The 23,508-nt window shown below is 36.6% G+C and overlaps 1 protein-coding gene across 5 annotated transcripts in view; it reads right to left on the bottom strand.

The window, feature by feature from the left end:
• Nucleotides 1-23,508, bottom strand: part of GRIA4 (glutamate ionotropic receptor AMPA type subunit 4) — a 383,403-nt gene that overhangs the window by 238,329 nt on the left and 121,566 nt on the right. For all 5 annotated transcript variants that reach the window (XM_024570807.4, XM_045204106.3, XM_024570806.4 and 2 more), the window contains one exon: nt 8,259-8,498. In XM_024570807.4, coding sequence (XP_024426575.1) covers nt 8,259-8,498 — 240 coding nt within the window. The remainder of the gene's footprint in view (nt 1-8,258; nt 8,499-23,508) is intronic.

Raw genomic sequence — 23,508 nt, 5'->3', positions numbered from 1 at the left:
CTTCACTTTTTCCTCTGTTTTGCAACCATACTCAGCCATTTCTGTGAGCATCCTGATTACCAGTGTTTTAAACTGTGCATCTGATAGGTTGGTTATCTCTTCATTGCTTAATTCTTTTTCTGGAGTTTTGATCTTTTCTGTCATTTGGGCCATATTTATTTGTCTTGGCACACCTGTTACATTGTAAGGGGTAAAGCCTTAGGTATTCATTCACCAGGGCAGGGCAACCTATGTGGCTGTGTTGTGGCACTGTTTGTGGGGCAGGGGTCAGAGAAGGAACAATGCCGCTTGCTAGGCTCTTGGCTGTCTTTTAGTCACTTCCTCCGCTACCCACAATCAAATTGGGTCCTTCTGGTGTTGATTCTCAGGTGAGTTGGTTTATGTATGTTCTAGGACTCTGTAGTTCTCTCCAACAAAATCTCCTGTGAGGCTGGGAATTTCTCCTGCCACAACCCAGGATTCACCTTAATTGTGCATTGCCATTACATACTCATTTGTTCCATTTTTATAATAGTAGGAAAATTCATTGAGACAATATAAGTTATCTTTAGGCAATATGTTCATCAGAGCTCTAAAAGAGAGATTCTCCCCCAGATCTTCAGATAAGCAACACTTTTTTTTCTTAAATGAAGAAGTTGTCAGGAAATTGTAAGTCATTTGAAAGCTTATTGCTTTAAAAAAGTCTGGGTCACTGAAAAATGAAACCAGTAATAAAGCTTCTTCCATTTGTCTGTTTTAGATAAAAAAATCGCTAAACATTATACCCACATTCCATCCATGTAATGATTCTCAAGGAACATGTTCTCCCTCTGTCCCTTGGTCCTCAGGCATGGCAAAACAATTCAACTGACAGATTTAGCACATGCTCTAGATTCTATCATAGCAAATATTTATCATACAAATTTAATATTTCCAAATAAAACACTGAAATGATCACCATGGGGGAAATCAGAACTCTGCTGGACTCCCATACACTTATTTTATAATTTGTTTGTTTGAGTTTCCATGGGGCAGGGTATGATCACACGATCACCTTTCTAGCGGGTAGGGCCTCCAAAGGTCTTACCCAGGTCTGCTCTTATTGTTTATTCGGAGACTGAACACTGACAGTGGGAAAGAAATGGGAAAGAAAGAGCATCCAGACAGTCAGTCAGTCAGTCAACAATGTGTGTCTAGTGCCTATTAAGTGACAAGTGAAGTAACCCAGCACAAGCACTCATGGAGAGTTGCATACTGTGTTTCCCTGCCATCACACTCGGGCCTCTTCCAACTTTCAAATGAAAATCTGGAAGGCTGTTGGCACCACCAAAGCAACTGTGGGCTTCTGTACTCATCTCCAGTTCACCCTGACAGCCCATTGTTCCGTGTTCTGGTGTCTTCTTTGACTGCCCTTGTTTTAGCTTCATATCATCATTCTTTGCCAATCTCCTCAATTGGCAGTCCTATTCTGATACATTCTCCTTCCTTGATTTCAGCACTCCTTCAGAATATGACTATGGCTTCCAGCTTTGACCTCATATCCTTCATTCTGTAATGAGGGAATGTGGGAGGTAACAGACATGAACTTCCCTTTGCCTCCTCCCACCAGAGTTAAAGGGATCTGACATATAAACCTCTTCATAAACACACCCACTGGTGCTCCTTCATCCCATCCAATCACCCCTTAGTTCCAGCCCACAGTGGGAAGAGCCTGTGGCAGCTGGGCTAATGAGGGCAGAGAGTAGGCATTGCACGGATATCAAAGAGAGGCTGTGAAGGGAGCAGGAGCTGCCTTGCCTGTAGCTGATTACTATGACTCCCTCAATTACAAGTAAGAATCTCCATAGAAAGATCCATTGTTACTTTTATACCTGTATTTTTCTTTGCTCTCCCACAGTCTTGGTTGCAGCAAGAAGGCAGTGATACTTCTTGATACTGCTTGAGAGATCTAGTGAAGTGAGGCTGTCCTGCCGGTGGACTGGATTATGCTCACACTGGGCAACTGACAGTCAGTAAATATTTGGCCTTGTCAGCTCGACCATAAGTGTAATAAAAGTCAGTAGGCAAATATATTCGAATGAGCTATAAAACAGTCTAAATCCTAATGGGTTCACTATAAACACCGGTAATTGCCTGAGGGTCATTATGGGAGGTTTACAAAAGGAAATTCTTGCTCATCCTGGTGAGGGGTTTTAGACTTAACACTTTTTCTTTCAGGGGTAAGAAATAAGTTGAAAATAAGGGCTTGATACTTTCAAGAATTAGAGAATAATTACTCACCCCCTCTTGCATAATACAGGTTAAAATGTGAGATTCTTACTTCTGAAGAATTTGTATGTCAATTAACTCTGTTTTGCTCTTGTCTTCTACTTTTGTTTTTAATTTTAAAAAAATCATCCAGAAGCATTTTAGTGGCATAGTCAATGGTAGATACGTGATGGCGGAGTATTAGCATGTGTGGTAATTAGGAACTGGAGCTGGGGAGAGCAAGGAAATAAAAGATGCTTATAATCAGCCCTCTAGACACTGAGTGTTCCTCTCTGAGGAGCTCCAAGTCCAGTTGACAGGTGTACCCCTGATCCTCCTTATCCCACTCCCATCTGAAAGTGATTTCAACGAAGAAGCAGATATATCAGTAATTTTACTTCATTAGGAATTGAAGTCATTATGCTATATTTTCCTTAGAGTTATCTGCTCTGTCATCCACCTATGTTGTTCATGGATGTGAGCTTAAGAGAATTTTAGGAGTCCATAAGTGGTAATGAACGAGAGAAGATTAAGATTCCCAGTGCACCTGAGATCCACTCTAGGTTTTGAGGGAAGGGAGAGAAAGTGGGAAAGAGCAATGCAGTGGCACAATATAAAGAGAAAATAGAGGAGAAGAGTCTTGGAATTGACAACTGAAGAGGAAGACAGGAGAGTTCTCTGGAGTGATTTATACAAACTTATTTATTGGGAGAAAAGGAGATGCCATTTAAAGATGTTTCATCCTTTTCTTATTCATTTGTTCCTTTTTGTCTGTTATTTAAATCTCAAGTCTTTTTTTGCAAAAGATTTAAGGCAGTTTAAAAATAAAAGGCACATATTCAGTAAAACTCAGTAGGTAGGAATAAAATAGCAAGATCCCTCCCTCCCACCACAAATGCACTCCTCCTTCCATCCCCTCGTCACTTTTCTCACTGGCTTGGGCATGGAGTAGCAGAATACACACATCATGCCCTCTGCAACATCGTTTCCTAGGTTTCTCAAAATATGTTATATGATGTGTAGAATATATTTTTTTGTTAACAAGAATGCTAAAAAGAAAAAAAAATGATCAAAGGAAAGAAGCCAAAATAAGCCAAAGTTTTTTTCTCTATGCTTTGACAAATATATCTTTCCTAAGAACAAATAACCTCATATTATAATACTTATTAAGATGTTAGATATAAGGTATTTAGCAGCCCGTGAAATAACACTATAAGCCTGAAAGCACTAATCTGAGTAAAATGGTGACATTAAACATTACAAGGAAGCAAGATTAAATAAAACAACATCAGTAGCTTACTCTGGACATGAGGTCAAAATTGCTGGCCATTTTAACGGTTTTGAAAACGATGGTAATGATCATTAGAAGTTTAAAAATGTTAGGTTGTTATCTCCTCATCTCTTCCTGGATCATAAACTCACTTTGTGGCCTGTGGTGTGAGGTATGGCCATAAACATATCAGGAGTATTTAAAATTCTGGGCAACAGACACAGGTAAAAAATATACTTAAAAATAGCTATTTCAAATGAATTATATGATTGGTTACATTGAAAATGACTATAAAAAGATTATGCACAGGGTGTTCTCTAATGTATTTTCTTATTAGCCAATATGAGTTAAGATGAGATTTGGAAAGTTCACAAAAAAGTGAAATATATTATTGCATATGAGTTCAGTGGTTAGATATGCTGTGTTGTCCAAATATGTAGCCATTGGGCAAATGTGACTACTTAAATTAATCAAGTAAAATGAAACATAGTTTAAAATTTAATTTCTCCAGTGTATAAACCACATTTCACAGATTCAGTAGTTCATATTTATCAAATCAAAAATTTTATCATTTATATTTAAATGATCTATTTTCACAGAGACATTGATCTACTTGGAAAACAATTGTGTTCCAAATTAAAATTATAAAAACGTTAGGCTATGTACCGAAGACAACTCTCTGGTTGTCAAGTATAGTGTTGTGTACTATCTCCTAGTAAAGTCATATGAAGTGAGTTAATTTATGCTCAGTAGTGTCTGGTCCATCATTGCATTCATAATATCTATCCAAGTACCTGATACAAAGTGAACTATAAAGTTTTTATTGACTGCTAAATAAATAAATTGAACTAAATAAATGAATTTATTTTTTTTTCTTCTTTGAAGGCAGTCAAATGAACAGAATAAGGGAGTCACCTGATGATAAAGATATCACTTATGCCACTTACCCTCTCTCTGTCCAACATTTCCAGGGAAGGAATAGAATATTTGGAATGTAAAATAATTTTTAAATACCCGTTAAAGATAGTTTGAATGGGCCTTAAAGACAGTGTAGTTCAACTTTCTCCCTCCATCCCATCTCCTTTTCCTTCCTTTCTTCCTCTCTGTCTCCCTCCCTTCCTTCCTTCTTTCCCTTCCTTCCTTCCTTCCTTCCTTCCTTCCTTCCTTCAGATGTGGACAAAAATATAGGCAGATTCACGCAGCTCTTTATAGCAGACCAGGATTAGAGCACAGGTCTTATATGAGAGGAAGTAAAGTGTCATTTATTTTATTGATGGTAATTCAATATAAAAACAGTATTTTAAGTTATGACAATAAAGCTCTTGTATCTTAAGAGTTCATTACATTACTACAGGGATTAAGATTTCAGAAATAATTGAATGAATAAATGAAATAACTGATTCCAAAATAAAGATTTATGATACATCAGAAGGCCATGTTCCACTAAATTTTGTGGAGAAATTCAGGGTCATAATTAAGATAGCTACTTATAACAAGAAAAAAGTGTTGATAAGCAGTTTATGGTAACAGTAAAAGATTAAAGTATCAAAATGTTTTATATTATTTTATTTCATTATACTTGGTTTTATACAGTATTTAAAAAAGATTCTGATCTTTAATGTTGATGTGTATTCTTTTTTCTTCATGATGTGAAATGTGGATACTCTTAGCCAATTGTGTTTAGATGGGAGTTAATCATATGCTCATAACTGAGGCTCATACATCAGTTCATGATGATGAGATGTAATTCAGCACAGTATCTAAGGGAATAAATTGAACCTCTTATTCTAAACTTGTAAAATGAGCACACCAATTTCAAAAGGAGAAAAATTATTTTTAACTTTTATAAGTACCTCATCAAGCCCCAGAATATTGGGAAGCATGGTGGTATGATGGCTGGGGGAACCATCTGAGCATCAAGAAATGGCTATTTTCCTAAAATGTTGTTTTTCATTCATGCAATTACCTCTTAAAATAAAGGTGCTTGTTTTAAAGTTGGGTTGGGTTAGTATAATAGAAGGCAATACAAAGGACTTGTTAGTCATCCTGAAGCAATTATTGCAGAAACCTAAGAAATTCTAGAGTGACTTGAATTAGTCAGTTAGAAGCAAAACAGTTAAATTCTAGGGTGATAACAAGGGAAAAATATGCTTTGTGGAGCAAGTCAGTAAGTGATGAAAGTTTACAAGTTGTCATATTAGAAGAAATAGTGCTTGTACCATGATGGACTTTAAACTTTGAAGGCAGGAAATTAACCAAGAGCAAGAGTCTTTAAATTACTATGTGCAGTATGTCTGCTTATACTAGAGAGAAATCACGGTGAGCGGTAACGCGAGGTGGCTCAAGGTTGAAGCATCTCACTCGCTACACAGGAGTGAGGACCCTAAAATGTATAAACTGGTGCAAAAGCAACACATCACATTTAATCCTTGTTTAGTGCGGAGTCTGATGCACAAATGCCTACACCCTCTCCTTGATAGAGATTGGTTTACACAGGGGCAGAGGAAAAGAGGGAGACGTTGGTCCCACTAGTATTTCCAAGAGACCTATGAGACAAAGATGCTACCAAATAAGGATCTTCTACCTAAGTGGCAAACTGAACTGTGTCATAATGAACCACAGGAATAAACATCTCATCTACATCCCAGTACATAATTCTTGACATCATGATTCAATTTTTAAAAACATTTTAAGTTGTTACTGAATTATAATTTTTTTGTATTTGATACTCATACTTTACAATTGATGAACCTACACTGACACATCATAGTCACACAAAATCCTTGGGTGACAAGAGGGTTTCCTCGTGGTGGTGTAGATTCTGTGGGTTTGGACAAATGTATAATGACTTTTATTCACCATTATAATGGAGAGCAGTTACACTGCCCTAAAAATCCTGTATTCTCCACCTGTTCACCCCTCCTTCCTCTTTACCCCTGAAAATCGCTGATTCTTTCACTGTCTCCGTAGTTTGGCCTTTTCAAGAATGTCATATAGTTGGAATTACATAGTATGAAGCCTTTTAAAATGTGCTTCTTTCACTTAATAATTTGTGTTTAAGGTTCCTTTATATCTTTTCATGGCTTGATAGTCCTTATTATTTAGCTTTGAATAGTAATCCATTGTCTGAATATACCACAGTTTAATTACCCATTCACCTATTGAAAGGCATCTTGGTTGTTTCCAAGTTTTGGCAATTATGAATAAGGCTGCTACGAACACTTGTGTGCAGGTTTTTGTGCTGATATAAGTTTTCAGCTTCTTTGGGTAAGTACCGAGGAGAGTGATTGCTGGATCATATCACTCTTATTTATATATTCAGTTTTATAAGGACATGCAAAGTTGGCTGTAGCTCTTTGCATTCCCACCACCAATAAATGAGAGTTCCTGCTATGCTACATCCTTACCATCACTGGGTGCTGTCAACACTCTGATCTTTGGTCATTCTAGTAGACACCTCGTCATATCTCACTGTTTTAATTTGTGTTTTCAAATTTCAGTGTCTTCTTCTTAAGGGGTCTTCCGAAAGTTAGAAATAAACAGAGTGATGATATCTCTAAACTGTAAAACATTCTCCAGGATTGCTTTAGATTGTTAGTTATTGGAAAATGATGTCATAAAATGTAGGTAGGTTCCTATACTTCCAAGCATGAATTAGAGTGTGCTCTGCCAACATATAAAATACATTGATAATATACATTTTCTGAGCTTGTCTCTGAAAATCAAATTTACCATGAATCCAATGTGAGTAATGTGCTAAGAGCACTGTGGATGAAACATCTTATATGACATACTGTTCCCACCTGATTAAAAATGTGAATTTTATTGAGATAAATTCTTTTAATGAATTTTCATATCTGAGTATAGAAAATTATGCTTTGGACTTTTGAAGGTAATTATATCTTCAAAGAATTTGCTTGTGTATTGTTTTACTAATTTCAAAGATAGAATTTTATTCAAGGGTGTTCTTAAAATGTTGCCTGTTTCAATTTTTATTCTAACTTCTTGTCTTCTCACACATCTTACACTTTAAGGAAAAAGAACCAAAGACAAAACTGCACAGGTGATTCCCTGATGTTTATTTTGAAATATAACATGATGTCATTATTCTAGTCATTAAAAAAAACAGAATTGAAAAATGTAGGAACTCCTTAAGTTATGTCTCCAACTTAAAAATCAAAGTACTTTGTACAAAAATGTATGGATTGTCAGCAATTTAACATTAGTTATCAACCTTGTTTCTCCAACACATGGGTCCCATGATATCACTTGTTAACGGTTAGAGCCTACAGCTAAAGACAAAGCGAAAGGCTGCCAGCAAGCAGAAGCTTACTATCGAATCCATTGTCATTGTCAGGATCCTTCGTTTAGAGTCTTGTGTTTCAAACTCAAAGCCAGGGCTCGACAGGATCTGTTTTTAGATGTTCCAAACATTAAATCATTTGCATTTGAAGTAAAAGACTTATTTATTTTGTGGTACCTTACATGCCATTACAGAATTTTTAAAAGAATTATTTCTCTTAATTTCAACTACGTAACCAAGCATAGTTTGTTTATAAGTAACCTTGTGAATTTAAAGCTTGTTTAATAGAAAATTCCCCCCACCCTGAGTCAAAATAAAAGTATTGACAGTACACAGTGACTATTTTCTGACTTTTTAGTCATGTTAAGAGTTAAAATATTTTGCTAAATCACAAGTACACAAAGCCATTTCAGGTTGAAATTAGAGTTCTACTTATGTAGGGGTGGAATTACGACTTACCCCTGTCTGTGTCATACAGGAAGACAAAACAGTTCCATTCATAGTGATCCAGCAGACTCAAGAGTGCTCCTCGCAAGGAAGGCCTTAGCTGCAACACAAACTGGCTCTCCCCCTCCGTAGGGAAGCTTGGAGTGATGAGGGAGATGTGTAAGGCGCTGCAGAATGAGGTCAAGGTATGTACTGACCTCTTATCATAGAGTCCAAAAATGGCAAATACTCCTCTAGAGTACTGGGAACAGACTGAAATGAAAGGAAAAAAAAAAAACAAAAAAAAACCTTAGCACACTCAAAAACTGTTAACTGCCGCATCTACAGCCTATGACATAAAAAGGTATCTCTGAATCATTGGCATATCAAGAATATAAGAAAAGGGTAAAAGTCAAGTGTATAATTAATTGGGATAACTGGAGGTCAAATGCTTCCTTTCTCAAGAAGCCAATTTAAATTAAAGGGAAATAAGTAATACATGGTGTTCTGTGGTAATGTGGCAAATCTTATGCGAGAGACCTTTTAAGTGTGACAAGTTCAAATTTTTCTCTGTATCTTTTTCTTACATGTAAAAATGTAATATTTTACTTTGGAAAATTTTAAGTGTATTTAGAAGAACATTTAAATTACCAGCATGACATCTTTTGGAAGCTATAAATTTATCTTTTCTAGTTTGAAATGGACTACATTTGCTTGCTACTCAGCCTAAATTATTTTTTGCCAGTGGCAGTTTCATTTTTTTCACATTTTTTATTGTTGTTCCAGTACAGTTGCCTCCATTTTCTCCCCACCATTTGCCCCCACACCAGCCATCCCCATTTCCACCCTCCATCTTACCCTGCTTTAGTTTTGTCCATGTGTCCTTTATAATGTTCCTGAAAACCCTTTAGTTTCATTTTTTATCACAACCTTAGAGTTCTCTTGAATCATTTTTGAAAATAAAAATCATACTGTCTGGAAAGTCTTTATTGGAATATCCTAGATGCTTAGTGAAATTGTGGCCGACCTGTGTAGCCTCTAGGTAGGTCATAAAGCAAAGACAAAACTTTCAAATCCCATAGAACCAAGTTCTCCTGAAGTAAGAGAACCCAAGGTAAACAGGTGACCAGTCTCACCTTGCCTTTCTTTTCCACCCTCCCATTTGTTGCAAGGACAAGGGGCAAGTTCATAGAGAAAACAATTCTCAACATTCTTGCCCAGTCATATTTTGATCACTCTTTTGATATGACTGATTTCCAGTTCAAACTTGGGTGACTTTCTAGTTTATATTTTAAAGGATACAAACCTGAATTAGGGGATACTCTTTTTCTATTTACACATAAGTTGAGAGTCTTTGTATTCCAAATTCTTATAGTTTATCACTTGGCTGAAGGTCCTATTTCTCCTTGGCTTATATAGCTAGTTTAAGAAGTTGTTAGTTTTATAAAATTTTTATGTTTTCTGATTTTGGTTACTGATTACAATTGCTACATTCATTAAGAAGCCTAGAATATTGGATAAACTACAGGTATATATCTTAAGAGTAATTCATAGTGATACAAAGAAATTAGATTTTGCTTTGTTAAAGTAATAATAGGTTTTAGGAAATTATGAAGCATAATAAGATAAATTAATAAAACCTGGGGAATGTTTCTTTTGTTCTTGTTTATTGTATCTCTTGAAATTGGGGAAAGAGCCTAAGCAATGTAATTATAACATAAACGGGTAACAATGAACAGAAAACGAATGTATCACTGTCGGTCTTCTTTAGATGATGTGCTCGAAGAGATACTGTACAGGTTCTATGCTCTCCCAGGAATTAGAATTTGGTCACCTGAGCAGACTGACCAGCCTGGGAAGTTTGATCTGGCAGTACGGATGGCTGTAATTTCCTTGCAAGATACAAGAGAGAGGATATTGTAACATTTGGGAATCTTGGGTTTGAAGTGACTTTAGATTTGTACCTTAAATGACCTGGTAAATCAAGCTGCTGGGCCTTACCCTTGTGAGTTTTTTATCAAGACTTTGGACGTATTTCTGTAAGTGCCGCACATTTATCAAAATTAGAGGCGCTCCTCTATGTTGTCACATTTTCTTGTTCCCTTGACTTTATGAGAATTGAGGGGCCACTTTCAACGTTTATATTGTAAATAATCTGCTTCAATTAAATGTTATTTTACTTTAGTGAAAAAAATTAAGTGGAAGAGCTTTAGAAGTCGTATCTAAGATGCTGACTTTCACTTTGGTGTAGACACTACGCGCAGATTTTAATATTGTGCAAGTAAAAGTAAGCAAACAGGATTTACAAGTCAGGCACTTGAAGTTTTTCATGCATATAACGAACTTTCACAAATCCTTTCTGTTATGGGACTTACCATTTTCACATTTTGGTGTTCAAATGGTGAGTTTTTAGGAACCCCACAAATTCTCTAGGAGGACTTGTGTAGCCTTGCATGAGAACCTTTGGTGAGGCAGGAATGGGTGAGCAAGTATGGACCCCTTCCTGCAGTATATCTCTCTCCCCAAAACCCCATCAGTGCTTCTGATTTCATTGATTTCAAATATTGAGCCAATATAAAACTGTATGTGCAAAAAGTATTACGCTTCTAAAAAAAGGTCAGAAATAACTGATATGCCCTGTACAGTTTCTCTACTGTTTGTTCCTACTATGATGTTTTCAGATATCATTATGACTTTCCACTCCTTTGGTCCTTCAGCTGAGTGATACACTATACGAATTTGGAATAGGACCTTCAGCCGAGTGATACACTATACGAATTTGGAATACAAAGAGTCTCAATTTATGTGCTTGCTATACTATTTAACTGATTTTTAATTTATTGCCTTTGATGCTAAAATTTCATGATATTTAATCATCTTCTTTCATTCATGAGCATCACCGTAAATATGTATCTCTGCTCTTTTTATAGCTGCTATTTTACCTTTAATAAACTAATTTTGAAACTGCAGTTTAAGTATTAGATTAATAACTTCTGCCCTTCTTATGTCACTCACAATTTAGTCGCCCTTTGCAAATGACCAGTTTTAATATTATCCTTTTGAACTATTTTTGGCCTATTTAATCTAGATTATATGATTGACACATGAGAATTATTGAATTTGCTATGTGTGTAAATAGATTGTCAGTCAAATATTCAATGTTACTATCTCAGTGTGATACCCTGGATAGTATCTTCTTTAGTCTCATAGGTTACATTTTGAAATATAATTATTTCCATATTTAGTATTATAATCTAGATTTGAAAATACTCCAATCAAAATTTGCTTGGTTATATCTTATGAGATTTATTGTTTTTATCATACAAATAGTTATTCAAACAATGCAACTTAAACTATATAAATGCATACATCAATTAATTAGAGTAAGCTAAACTGAATACTAGTGTGTTCAGAGTACAAAAAGGGAATAAACTGAATCTTATATAAATAGCTGAATAAAATAAACGAGAATTCATGCTCAGTCACTAAATACATGCAATAATATCATAGATACATATTTTGGGATATAAACACTAATCAAGATAAGACTTTCAGTGAAATAATGCAGCCATAATCTTAATTGCATATTCTATATTCTGCTTCACTAACGAGATCACTTGGACCTTGTATAATGCAGCAAAACCCATAATAAAAACATGGTAATAATCTTGTACGTGGTGGCGTCATATAAATAAATGTCTTCTCGTCAAGCAGTCATCCAATTTCATTGCAGATTCTATATTTCAGATGCCAAACCAAGTGAAATTATTGTCTAGTTTATGATAATTTATAGCCCCATAGCACACACAAGTCAGGTGACATGTTCTTCGCTCAGTTCCTCAAGTCGTGGGACAGGAGAGCTAGGTGCGGACCTGACAGCGATCTCCGCTGCAGCGTGGGCAGGGAGAACTGGCCACTGTTTGCCTCTCGCCCTTTCCTTCTCCCTGCACTCCAACGTCCCTCTTCTCTAAATGCTTCTCAAACTTCTTCAAACAAGCTTAAGCCTTTTCCACTTTATAAAACATCAAACTTTCTTGATCCAATGCTTCCTATCTCTCTACCCCCTCTCAGTCACTTACACTAAAGGCGTTTTGTACTTACAGTTTCCAATTCATCTGACTCTTACACTCCGTAGCCAGGAAAACCACTCATCAATTTTGCTAATGACCAACTACATCCTAAATTTTACAGTGTAGTGCCTGTCTCACTGGAATCCTTTGCTGTCTTTGAAACTTTGAACACATCTCTCAAGTATTTCCTTCCCTTGCTTTATTAACACCATGCTCTAGACTTCTTCCCTTCTCTCAAAATATTTCTTAGTGTCTGGACTATTCCTTTCCTCTGCTCCTTTAAAGGTGGTAAATCTTAAAATTCTCCTCTTACTTTCAATACAATTCCATTGAAAATGACCAGTCCTGGGGTTTTAATTACCACCTATGTAATCATGATCCCTCAAATTGTACCATTTACTTCAAATCTTTCTCTTGAACCCCAGATCTGCATCCTTCATCACTTCCATGCTACTGTGAATTTTCTAAAATGGTTATAGCTTATTTCCTATCTCACTTTATATTCCAGAACTCTGATACTCTTATTCAGAACTGGAGTCTGATCTTTCAACTTGAACCTGATCTGGCTTCAGTAACTGCCTTAGCTAATAAAGTATGACAAAGTGATTATTAGTGACTCCTGAGACTATGGCTACTTCTCTCTGGAGACACATTTTTTAAAAATTCAGCCACCATGCTGTGAGGAAGACCACATGACATGGAGAGGCCCACACAGAGAGGAACCACTATTCTTGTCCCTCAGCACCAACTAAGTTCTGGGTTGACAGTCAAAATGAACTCAACAGTTCATAAAGGGATCACCTTGGATATGGATAGTTGAGCCCTCAGTTACATTACCCTAGTTGACGCTGCATGGAACAGAGAATAAGCTTTGCCCCCACTGTAAAAGCATACGAAAAATAAATCATTGCAGTTTTAAGTCTCTAAGCTTGAGATAGTTTGTAGTCCAGCAGCAAATAACTGAAGCAATCTTTGTATCCAGTACTTGGGGGTGTGCCTACACATAAGTATTCAATAAATATTTTATAGAGAAATTTTTAAGAAATGTTTGATATTTGTGCCAATGTTTATTTTTAGAAATCTTAATATTGATATTTGGATTTTATGCTATTTTGACTAATGCTTTCATGACAACAATCTCTCAGCATTATTCACTAAGGTAAACTGCTAGAAGTGAAATTATGAAGTAACGTATATGAATCTTTTTGAAGGCTTTTGGTAAATATCACTACATTTCTTTCCACAGCTATGTACTAACATATCTCTCTCAATAGTATACCAACTACGTGGTTAAAGAAGTTTTAAAATTGTCCTTTCTCCCCTTTAGTGTTTAGAAAAATATATATGCAATATTTATTCTTCAATTTATTCTTACCTCTAATTTTATATACTTGTCATAAATTTATGAATTTTTCCCACATTAACTGAGGTGTAATTAACATACAACATTGTGTGACTTTAAGGTATACAACATGATGACTCAATACGTGTATATTGTGAAATAATTACTCCTTTAAGGTTAGTCAGCACATTCATCACCTCACATAATTAGCATATTTTGTTCTTGTGGTGGTGAGAACATTTAAGATTTACTCCCTGATCAACTTTTAAGTATATAATACAATATTGTTGACTATAGTCCGCATGCTGTACATTTCATCTCAGAGCTTACTCAGTTTATAAGTGTAAGTTTTGAAGAACAGCTCTATATTTTCTCCACCTGCAGCCCCTGGCAACCAACAATTTGCTGTGTCTCTGAGTTTGACTCTTTTAGACTCCATCTATAAGTAACATCATACAGCATTTTTCTCTGTCTGATTTATTTCATTTAGCATAGTGCCCTAAAGTTCCATCCATCCGTGTCTTTTTTCTTTTTGGCTGAATGGTAGTCAAGACTGGTGGCATTTAGGTACATAGCTACAGGGACAAGATATAGCGAGCACTGCAGTGCCAGCCAGTGGCAGTGGTCAGTGCCAGATCCAGGCCCATAAGCAGCTGTGGAGGCCTTGCTTGCAAGTGGGCACATGTGTGTGTGGCTGAAAGGGCTGGTCAAGGGCGTGCACACAGCAGCAGGAATGGCTGCAGGGAGCTACGCAGGCATCTTACATGTGCTTAGCTGCAGAGGCTGGGACTGGCTGTCCGTGCAGAGCCTGGGTTCCAGCAGAAGGAGAAAGGAAGGAGGGACTCAGAGTATTGGCATCTGTGAATGTGAAAATCTGGAGGACAAAAACCTAAGCAGGTGTCTGTGGTGGATGCTCTAATTGTTGGTTTCTTAGCAGAGAAATGTGCTGTGTTCAAAGGAGCCATCTGCTGGGGTCTTCATGAGGTCCTCAGTGACGAAAGCTGTGGGGGCCTGCAGTGTTGGTAAGAGCTGCTGAGGTTTACAGCAGTGAAACATACTGGGTGCCCTGACAATCAAGCTACCTGAAACCAAGTTCATTCCCATGCATGGCTGATACTGTGTAGATCCTTTCCTTCTTACTTCTTCCTAGTGGTTTTTAGATGTTTTGGCTTGGCTGGCGTTGGGTAGGGTGAAACTGAACTGGGTCTTTCATGCAGTTCCCGGAAAGGCTGGCGAAGCCTTTCCTGGTGACTCACCCTGTGCTCCTTTTCCAAGACAAGAGAACTGTGTTGGGGCTAAGGAGCTCTCTCTTGGCATTAAACAGTGCTGGCCTGGTACACAGGATAATGCACACAGAATTTAACTTTCTCTCCTACTCTTGTTGTGTGGTTATTCTTAGGTTTTTTAACTCTACCTGTCACTGAAACTTTGTTAGTGGCTTCCTGAGGTCTTCCAGAGCTATTCTGTCTGTGAATGGCTGCCTAATTGTTGTTCTTTATAGAAGGACAGAGGTCTGGGGCTCCTACCCCCCATCTTAGTCATGATATTCCAATACTGATAACTATCTCCACAATCCATCTGAATAATGCAAGGGCATTTAAGCATTTTAACCTTAGAAATTGCCCTCCTATAATATGTGTTATTGTTGTCCAATATTTTTAAAAATAATTTTAATTTTTTATTGTTATTCAATTACAGTTGTGTGCCTTTTCTCCCCATCCCTCCACCCCACCCCAGTTGAACCCCCTTCCCTCCCCCACCTCCACCCTCCCCCTTGATTTTGTCCATGTGTCCTTTATAATAGTTCCTGTAATCCCCTCTCCTCACTGTCCCCTCCCCACTCCCCCCTGTCCATTGTTAGATTGTTCTTAACTTCAATGTCTCTGGTTATATTTTGTTTCCTTTTTTCTTCTATTTATTATGTTCCAGTTAAAGGTGAGATCATATGGTATTTGCTGTCCCAATAGTATAGTTCCATATAAGTTTAATCATTTTAAGTAATTATAGCCGCTGTTGGATATCTCCATGATCTGAAACCCTGGTAATTTAACACTCCTTTTTGTATGTTAATTTGGATGTATGTGGATTGTCAACATATTTGTTTCATAACTTTGAATTGTGAGCTCATTTTAGCAAAGTTTACCTATGAGAACTTAGAGAAAGCTGTTCTGGAGAAATATTTCTCCAAAGTGATTTTGCGATTTTTGCATTTACTCTGCCAAGCACCCCAATGCGTTGTGTGTGGTGTGGGTGTGCACGTGTGTGTTATGGGCTCTTAGAAAATTCAGAGTGTATAAATTTGTACAGAAAACTCACACAAGAGTAGACAATTATGCAAAAATTCTCATGACTGATCATTATTATTATTTTTGTGTGCAGAACTCCTGGCAAGGCACTAAGGCTATGTTTTGTCACTGATTATAGTATGGTCTGTATGGTAATCTCAGCTCCACAATCCTGAGTCAACAATCAACAATCCTGTGAGCTTCTTAAAAAACTGAATTTCCTTAACCGTACTCCTCATAATTATTTTTTATATTGTCTGTCCTTAGCAATAGCCATGAGTTTCTTGGAGGCTTGTTCATCTTACATTCCCTAATGCATTTATTAACTGACTGAACAAGAGAATGAATAATTTACAATAATATTTTTTAAATTGTTGTTTATTTAATCTTATCTATTATTGTTTCAGAAACTTTAAATCTTATTATTATTATTACTGTATTATAATAAAACTACTGATTTCTCACTTAATTACTAGGATTATATATACAATTAAGATTAGAGATTACATAAATGTTTATAAAAATATTACAGGGCTTCAGGTCAAGATGGCGGCATATGACGTAAAAACGGTACTTAGAACTTTCCATAACCACATCAAAATTACAACTAAATTACAGAATAACTATCATACAAAACCACCAGAGATCTATCTTAACAGAAGTTCTGTATCTAAGGATACAAAGAAGAAGCAACATTGAGACTGGTAGGAAGGACAGATGCAGAACAAGTCTGTCCCACATCCACGTGTGGTGGTTATAAATCAGGAGAGTTATCTTGGCTGTGGACAGTTCCTGTGAGGAGCAAGAGGCCCCATCCCCACACCAATCCCCCCACTCCCACCCCCGAGCCCTGGCTTCAGTGCCGGGAAGAAAAGTCCCCATAAATTCTGACTACGTGGTGGGGGGTAAATGCAGACAACTATAACTGAACAATAAAATAATTTAAAAAGAAAACTGTGGAGATTGTAGATAAGTGAGCCAGAGGGCTGCTGAAGTCCATCCCAGGCTAACTGGCTCTGGGCTCTAGCACTGGGGCAGAAGCTCAAAACAAAGCATCAGGAACTTATGAGGAGGAACTAAATTGTTTGGCATCAAGAGGGACAGTTTTCTCCCAGACACAAGTGCTGCAGAGACCATTGTTCCTTTGCAGAACCTTCGTCCCACAAAGTGGGCAGAAGGGCACCATATCTGTGTCTCCATCAAGCTGGCTAACACTATTCACCCCACCCTGGTGATTCTCTGATATCATTTCCCACCCAACTTGCAGGTCCACCCAATCCTTTTATAGTTGCTTTTACATACAAATGGCTCAACTTGGCTCATGTTGATGACTTTTCTAAAATCTCTTAAACATGCAGCATCTGGCCTTACTATACCTCTTCTAAGTTACTCCAGCCTTGGCATTAGTGGCAGCCATCTACATATTGCCTTGTAGCTCATCCTAAGAGGCCCCAGAGCCAGCATACCCAGTGGATAGCTTCAGACCACTGTCTTCAAATCACACCCCAACCACATCTACAAGTGACACTTTCAAGGTGTGAAGTTGGCAGGTACCTGAGCCCCTAAAAATGAGTTCTGCTTCATGGGGTGGAACAATGCACAGCAGATCCTCCATGGTAGTCCCCGCCAGTCATCACAGTCCATCAACCTGGGGATAAATCCCTCCCACTGATGTGCCAACAGCAATCAATAAGGCTCAACTACAATAGGAGGGTTCACATAGCCCATATGAAGGGTGTACCTGGAAAGCATACCTTGGGTGACCTGGGAGGCTGCACCACTGAGCCCTGTACCACTGAGCCCTATAGGACACCTACTACACAGAGCCACTCTCCCAAGCCCAGGAGATGTAGAAGCTCTACATAACACATAGAAACAAACACAGAGAGGCAGCCAAATGAAACAACAACAACGACAACAAAGAAATGTGGCAAATGAAAGAACAAAACAAAACTCCAGAAAATTACCTAAACAAAACTGAGACAAGTAGTATACCAGACACAGGCTTAAAACACTGGTTATAAGGATGCTAAATGAACCTAGGAGAAGGGTATAGGAATTTAGTGAGAACTTCGACAAAGAGATAGTAAACATAAAAATGCAGATATAAAACATAGAACCAGTCAGAAATGAAAAATATACTAACTGAAATGAAGAATATATTACAGGGAATCAACAGTACATTCAATGAAGCAGAGGACCAATCAGTGATTTTGAAGATAAGGAAGCAGAAAACACTCAGTCAGAACAGCAAATAGAAAAAGGAATCCAAAGAAAGGAGAATAGTGTTAAGGAGCCTGTGGGACAACTTTAAGCATGCCAACATTTGTATCATGGGGGTACTGGAAGGAGAAGAAAGCAAAAACTGAAAACCTATTTTAAAAACTAATATTGAAAAACTTCCCTAACCTGGTGAAGGAAATAAATACACATACAAGTCCAGGAAACGCAGAGAGGCCTAAACAAGACAAACTCAAATAGGCTTCACCAAGATGCATCATAATTAAAATGCCAAAGACATAGGGAGAATATTAAAAGCATCAAGAGTAAAACAGTTACCTCAAGGGAGCTTCCATAAAACTTTCAGCTGATTCTCATCAGAAACTTTGCTGGCCAGAGAGATGGGCAAGAAATATTTGAAATGATGAAAAGCAAGGACCTTCAACTAAGAAGGAAATATAAAAGAGCTTCCTGGATAAGAAAAAGCTAGAATTCAGGCCCACTAAATGAGTATTACATGAAATGTTAAAGGGTCTTCCTTAAGAAGAAGCAAAAGAAAAGATTAAAATATGAACAATAAAATGGCCATGAATATATATCTATCAACATTAACTTTAAATGTAAATAGCTCAAGTGTTCCATCCAAAAGCTATATGTTGGTTGAATGGATAACAAAACAAGACCCTTACCTATGCTGTCTAGAAGAGTCTCACTTTAGATCGAAAGACACACAAAAACTGAAAGTAAAGGAATGGAAAAGGTATTTTATGAAAATGCAAATAAACAAAGAAAAAAGCTGGTGTAGCAATAATTATACCATACAAACTGGACTTTAAAACAAAGGCTATAAGAAGAAACAATGAAGCACCTGGCAATTCCACTGCTGAGTGTTTATCTGAAGAAACCCAAATCACTAAACCAAAAGGACATATGCATCCATATGTTTATTACAGCATTATTTACAGTATCCAAGATACGGAAGCAATCTCAGTGTCCATAAATAGATGAATGGATTAAAAAGAAGTGTGCATACATTTTTGTACAATGAAAAATTACTCCACCACAAAAAAGAATGAAATTTTGCCATCTGCAGCAACATGGATAGACTTGGAGAGTATTATGCTGAGTGAAATATGTCAGGCAGAGAGAGACAAATACCATATGATTTCACTAATATGTGGAATCTAAAAAACAAAATAAACAGAGAAGCAGAACAGAAACTGACTAATACATACAGGGAACATTATGATGGTTTCCAGATGGATGAGGGTTGGGAGAATGAGTGAGGAAGGTAATTAAGAAGTACAAATTGAAAGTTATGGAATAGTCATGGGGATATAAATCACAGCATAGGGAACACAGTTAGTATTATTCTAATAACTATGTATGGTGTCAGATGCGAATTAGATTTTTTGTAAGTTATAAAGTCTAATCAAGTGGTTTTACACCTAAAACTAATATGATATTGCATGTCAACTGAAATTAAAAAATAAAAATATATATATTTTAAAATATTGCAGCAACAATTGGGTACTATTAATAAAACATCTTGTCTATTAATATTGGAGGAAGGAAATGAATTAATCTTAGTTACCAGAAAGAGAATATGCTGAGTCAATACACTCAGGGGAAAAAGAGTCAGGAAAACATTAAGGAGAAGCAGGAAGCCAGAAGAGAGGGAACTACGGAACGTACCTATGACTAGAGCAGTGAGGGAATCTAAGAATACGTTAAAAGTAGATCAAGTTGGACAAAAGTTTCAATGTAGACTGAACTCCACAGGCCCAATTCTTAGTCGTCATGGTTATAAGCCTCCTCCTTATATTTTACCAATGCAAATAATGTTAAAAATGGTAATTAGAACAATGTGTGAACTAGCAACTGTATTTTGCAGATAGAAATAGGGAGGAGTTTGAGATGAGTTTGTGCACAAATATAGGTACATGTATAAGGATTGTAAAGGAAAATAGAAGGCATGGTGCTGGGTATATTGTCTTGGCCTGCAGGTCTATTGGTTCTCCCTGCTCATGGGTTACTCAGTATAAACATAATAGATGTTTAGCACTCCCATGTTGCCTCACCTGTTCAAACGGGTTAGCACCCAAAAGTGAATACATTCTTCTGCTTTGACGGCTTTGGTAAATTGGTTCAAGTTGTTAGCAGCTGTGGAAGTCTACTGCTGTGACTAATTCCCCTAGCCCTTTTTGCCACTAGGAAAGGTTTGGATATGTAGGCAGAAGATTAAAAAAGGACAACAACGTTCCTTTATATAGATATTTACATTTCAAAAAGAACACATATACTACCTGATTCATTATTATTGTTATTTTATTATTGTTATCATTATCACTTACATTTTGTAAGAAAAAAATTTACTTATTTCTTAGTGTGAGAAAAGATAGGTTATAGAAATTTATCTAACATTTAAAATTATTCTTTTTGGGCCTGCTCTGTTTTTCCTATTGAGTCAGTTAGGTTAAAGTACATACAATTTTTTAAAAATTGTGGGATTTTTTTGTAAAATGTCTTAATTACTTATTCCTTTTTTGAAATTCACTGTTATCTATGGCAACAGAAACATGTGTAGGAACTGCAGCTGGAAACAGTGTCAATTGGATGGAGTCAATAAAAACTATAGCAAAACACAAAGCCTGACCTAGAATTAACAGTGTCATGTATGGCATATGGTCACACTGGGTCTTGGAAATGAGGAGAGCAGAACAGAAAAGGAAAACAACTGCTCAAACTCTTTAAATTATATTTTATACTGTATATATATATATATATATATATATACATATACATAAATATATAGTTATACTGTATATGTCTATATATATACATATACAACTTGTACATGACTTATATACTTATATGACACATTTGAGTTGCCATTTTCTGAGCTAAGGTAACAGGGTTTATGAGTTGTGACAGTACATCTACAGCAGATATCACCAATTGATACCCTGTATTTAGGGAATATGACCTTTATTGGTTTCTAAGAAATTGTTTTAATTGAATATGAATGCTTTATGGTGGAGTGTGCACTCCTCAGTAAGCTGCAAACCCAACCACTTCCACTGGCATGAGAGGGAATTTGACTGACTTGTTCACTGATGTATTCTCAGGCTCTAAAGTTGGCATTAAGAAAATGCTCAATTAATATTGGTTCAATGAATGAAATCATAGTTTCTGGTAAAACTTCATTTCTGAAATAAGGAAAGAAGAGACACTAGGAGAGTGTAGAATGACTGTCTGAAAGCGACAAAAAATCTGCTTTTTGGTTTCTGAGTTTTCTCTGGCAGTTAAAGTTTTTATTTCCACCCAGAGTGGAGGCAATTACTTCCTATCTCTTCACGCAGTCTCCTCTGCCCCATTTCAGCCGAGCACCATCTCACCATTAGATTCTAATCAGAGCTCAGTTTCTGAAAACTGCCAGCTATTGTTACATAGAAATTTAATGATTTTTATAAGAAAAATAAATATATTAATAACTGTATTAATTTTTTAACAATTAAAAATCAGGCAATGAAACAATCATCTTCATTATAAGTGAAAAAATCCATATTTTATATTTTTATCAGGATGATGTTATATTGTCATTTTTATATATTTAATTGTCACAGACTATGATGAAGCTGTGAATTTGTCCAGCAGCATAGAGTTCGCAGCTGTATGTGAAATGCTAATTCCAGGTCTTCTAGCCTCTGCCCAGCCTCCCCCTGCAGAACCCCCTACTGCACATCCCCCACTACACAGCCCCCCACTGCACAGTCCCCACTGAATAGTCTCTGGTCCTAGGTTGTGTGCTTATTGTTTTCCACTCTGTATTTATCTAACTCATACCTACTAATTTTCAGAATCTTGCCATTTATCTTTCTTGTAAAAGAAATCTTATCACCCATCTAGATTTTTTAAATAATTTCTATAAAAACACCAACAATTTATTTGAAATCTTTACAAAGTCAGGAAGTTTTAGTTAAGCATCTTCTTTCTTTCTCTGATTAAATGATAAGCTTTTCATGCTCAGATTTGAGAAGGCTCAATCAGATGGTGGATAGAACACGCTGAGCCCAGAATTCATTAATTTATGTCCGTAAGGCATTATCATAGGTTATTAATATGTAAAAGCTAATTTTCTTAGACTTCTAAATGGTGGTTAGCTACAGTACATGAAGTTACTGAAGCTAATCACCATAAATGATAAGTTGAAATGCATAAAAAATATTTCTCCTTAATTCTGTCCCAATGAAGTAAGTACTTTCACTTTCTCAGATGTCTGCTCCAAAGATGCTCTGGTCTGGGCAATGCCACCGAGGACCACAACAAGATACCATCACGAGGGGGGCACTTGCACAGCCCTGCACACGCGTCCCTTCAGTTTCATGACATCTCAGCTAGAAAGCACATTTCAATTTTCAATTAAACTAATTGAGAGCTCAGTAAAAATATACAGGCTTGTTTGCACATTTCTTTCCAGAGACAGACCATCATAATGGAAACACATGGCTCATTTTTCTTCCAAGGCCCAAAAAGGAATAAGCAGAAGGCTATTTACAATACTCAGCATGAAAAGCAAAATTCTATTCAATGTAGAGTTGGCTTACCCAGCAGTAATTTGGGGCCTGCAAATATCATATCATTCTTTCACACTGCTAATATACAAACATAAGGACTCCAACAAGTGAGCCTTTAGAAGGAAGGAAGGTGAGAGGAGAATAGAAACCAATTCTAAAAAGCACCTAAGTTGTAACAGGTGTGTGAGTTTTTTTTTTTTTTTGTCAACTTCCAATCATGAAGCAGTGTAGAGGGAAAGGTACCGCTGGATTTACTGTTTAGCATTCAAGGACTTGGAGTATATTTTTATCTTTAACTGGCTCCTTAATGGAAACATTCAATTCATCATCTATATTGTATATACTATACAACTGTATCCCATAATTGCGGTAGGATTCTAATTTTTATGCTAGAGAGACACTTTTTTCAAAAGTCTAAATAATATGTTGAAAGCTTTTCTTCATCAGAGTAGATGCAGCTGTCTTCCTGAAAAGCATTTAAATACATCATGAAAGTGGGTAACATCAATTAAAAATGGAATGAAATAATATTTGGCAGATATCTGAGTGGGTTTTAGAAACAACTGTTCTCATGAATATTAGGCTTTCTGAATAACTGAAGTGTCATCATTTATTTTGGATGCAGAATTTGTGACATTTGTTTAATATCTGTGTGTACTACTACACGTAACTGTGAAAGCAAGGACTCTCTGCTTTAATCACAATATTTTTAAAAAGATTTTATTTATTTAGTTTTTAGACAGAGAATATGGGAGGGAGAAAGGGAGAGAGAAAAACATCCATGTGCGA

Source organism: Desmodus rotundus, chromosome 5, assembly GCF_022682495.2.
Source record: "Desmodus rotundus isolate HL8 chromosome 5, HLdesRot8A.1, whole genome shotgun sequence".
NCBI lineage: Eukaryota > Metazoa > Chordata > Mammalia > Chiroptera > Phyllostomidae > Desmodus > Desmodus rotundus.
The sequence above is the reverse complement of the archived record's forward strand: the minus strand, read 5'-3'. Positions and strand labels throughout refer to the sequence as shown.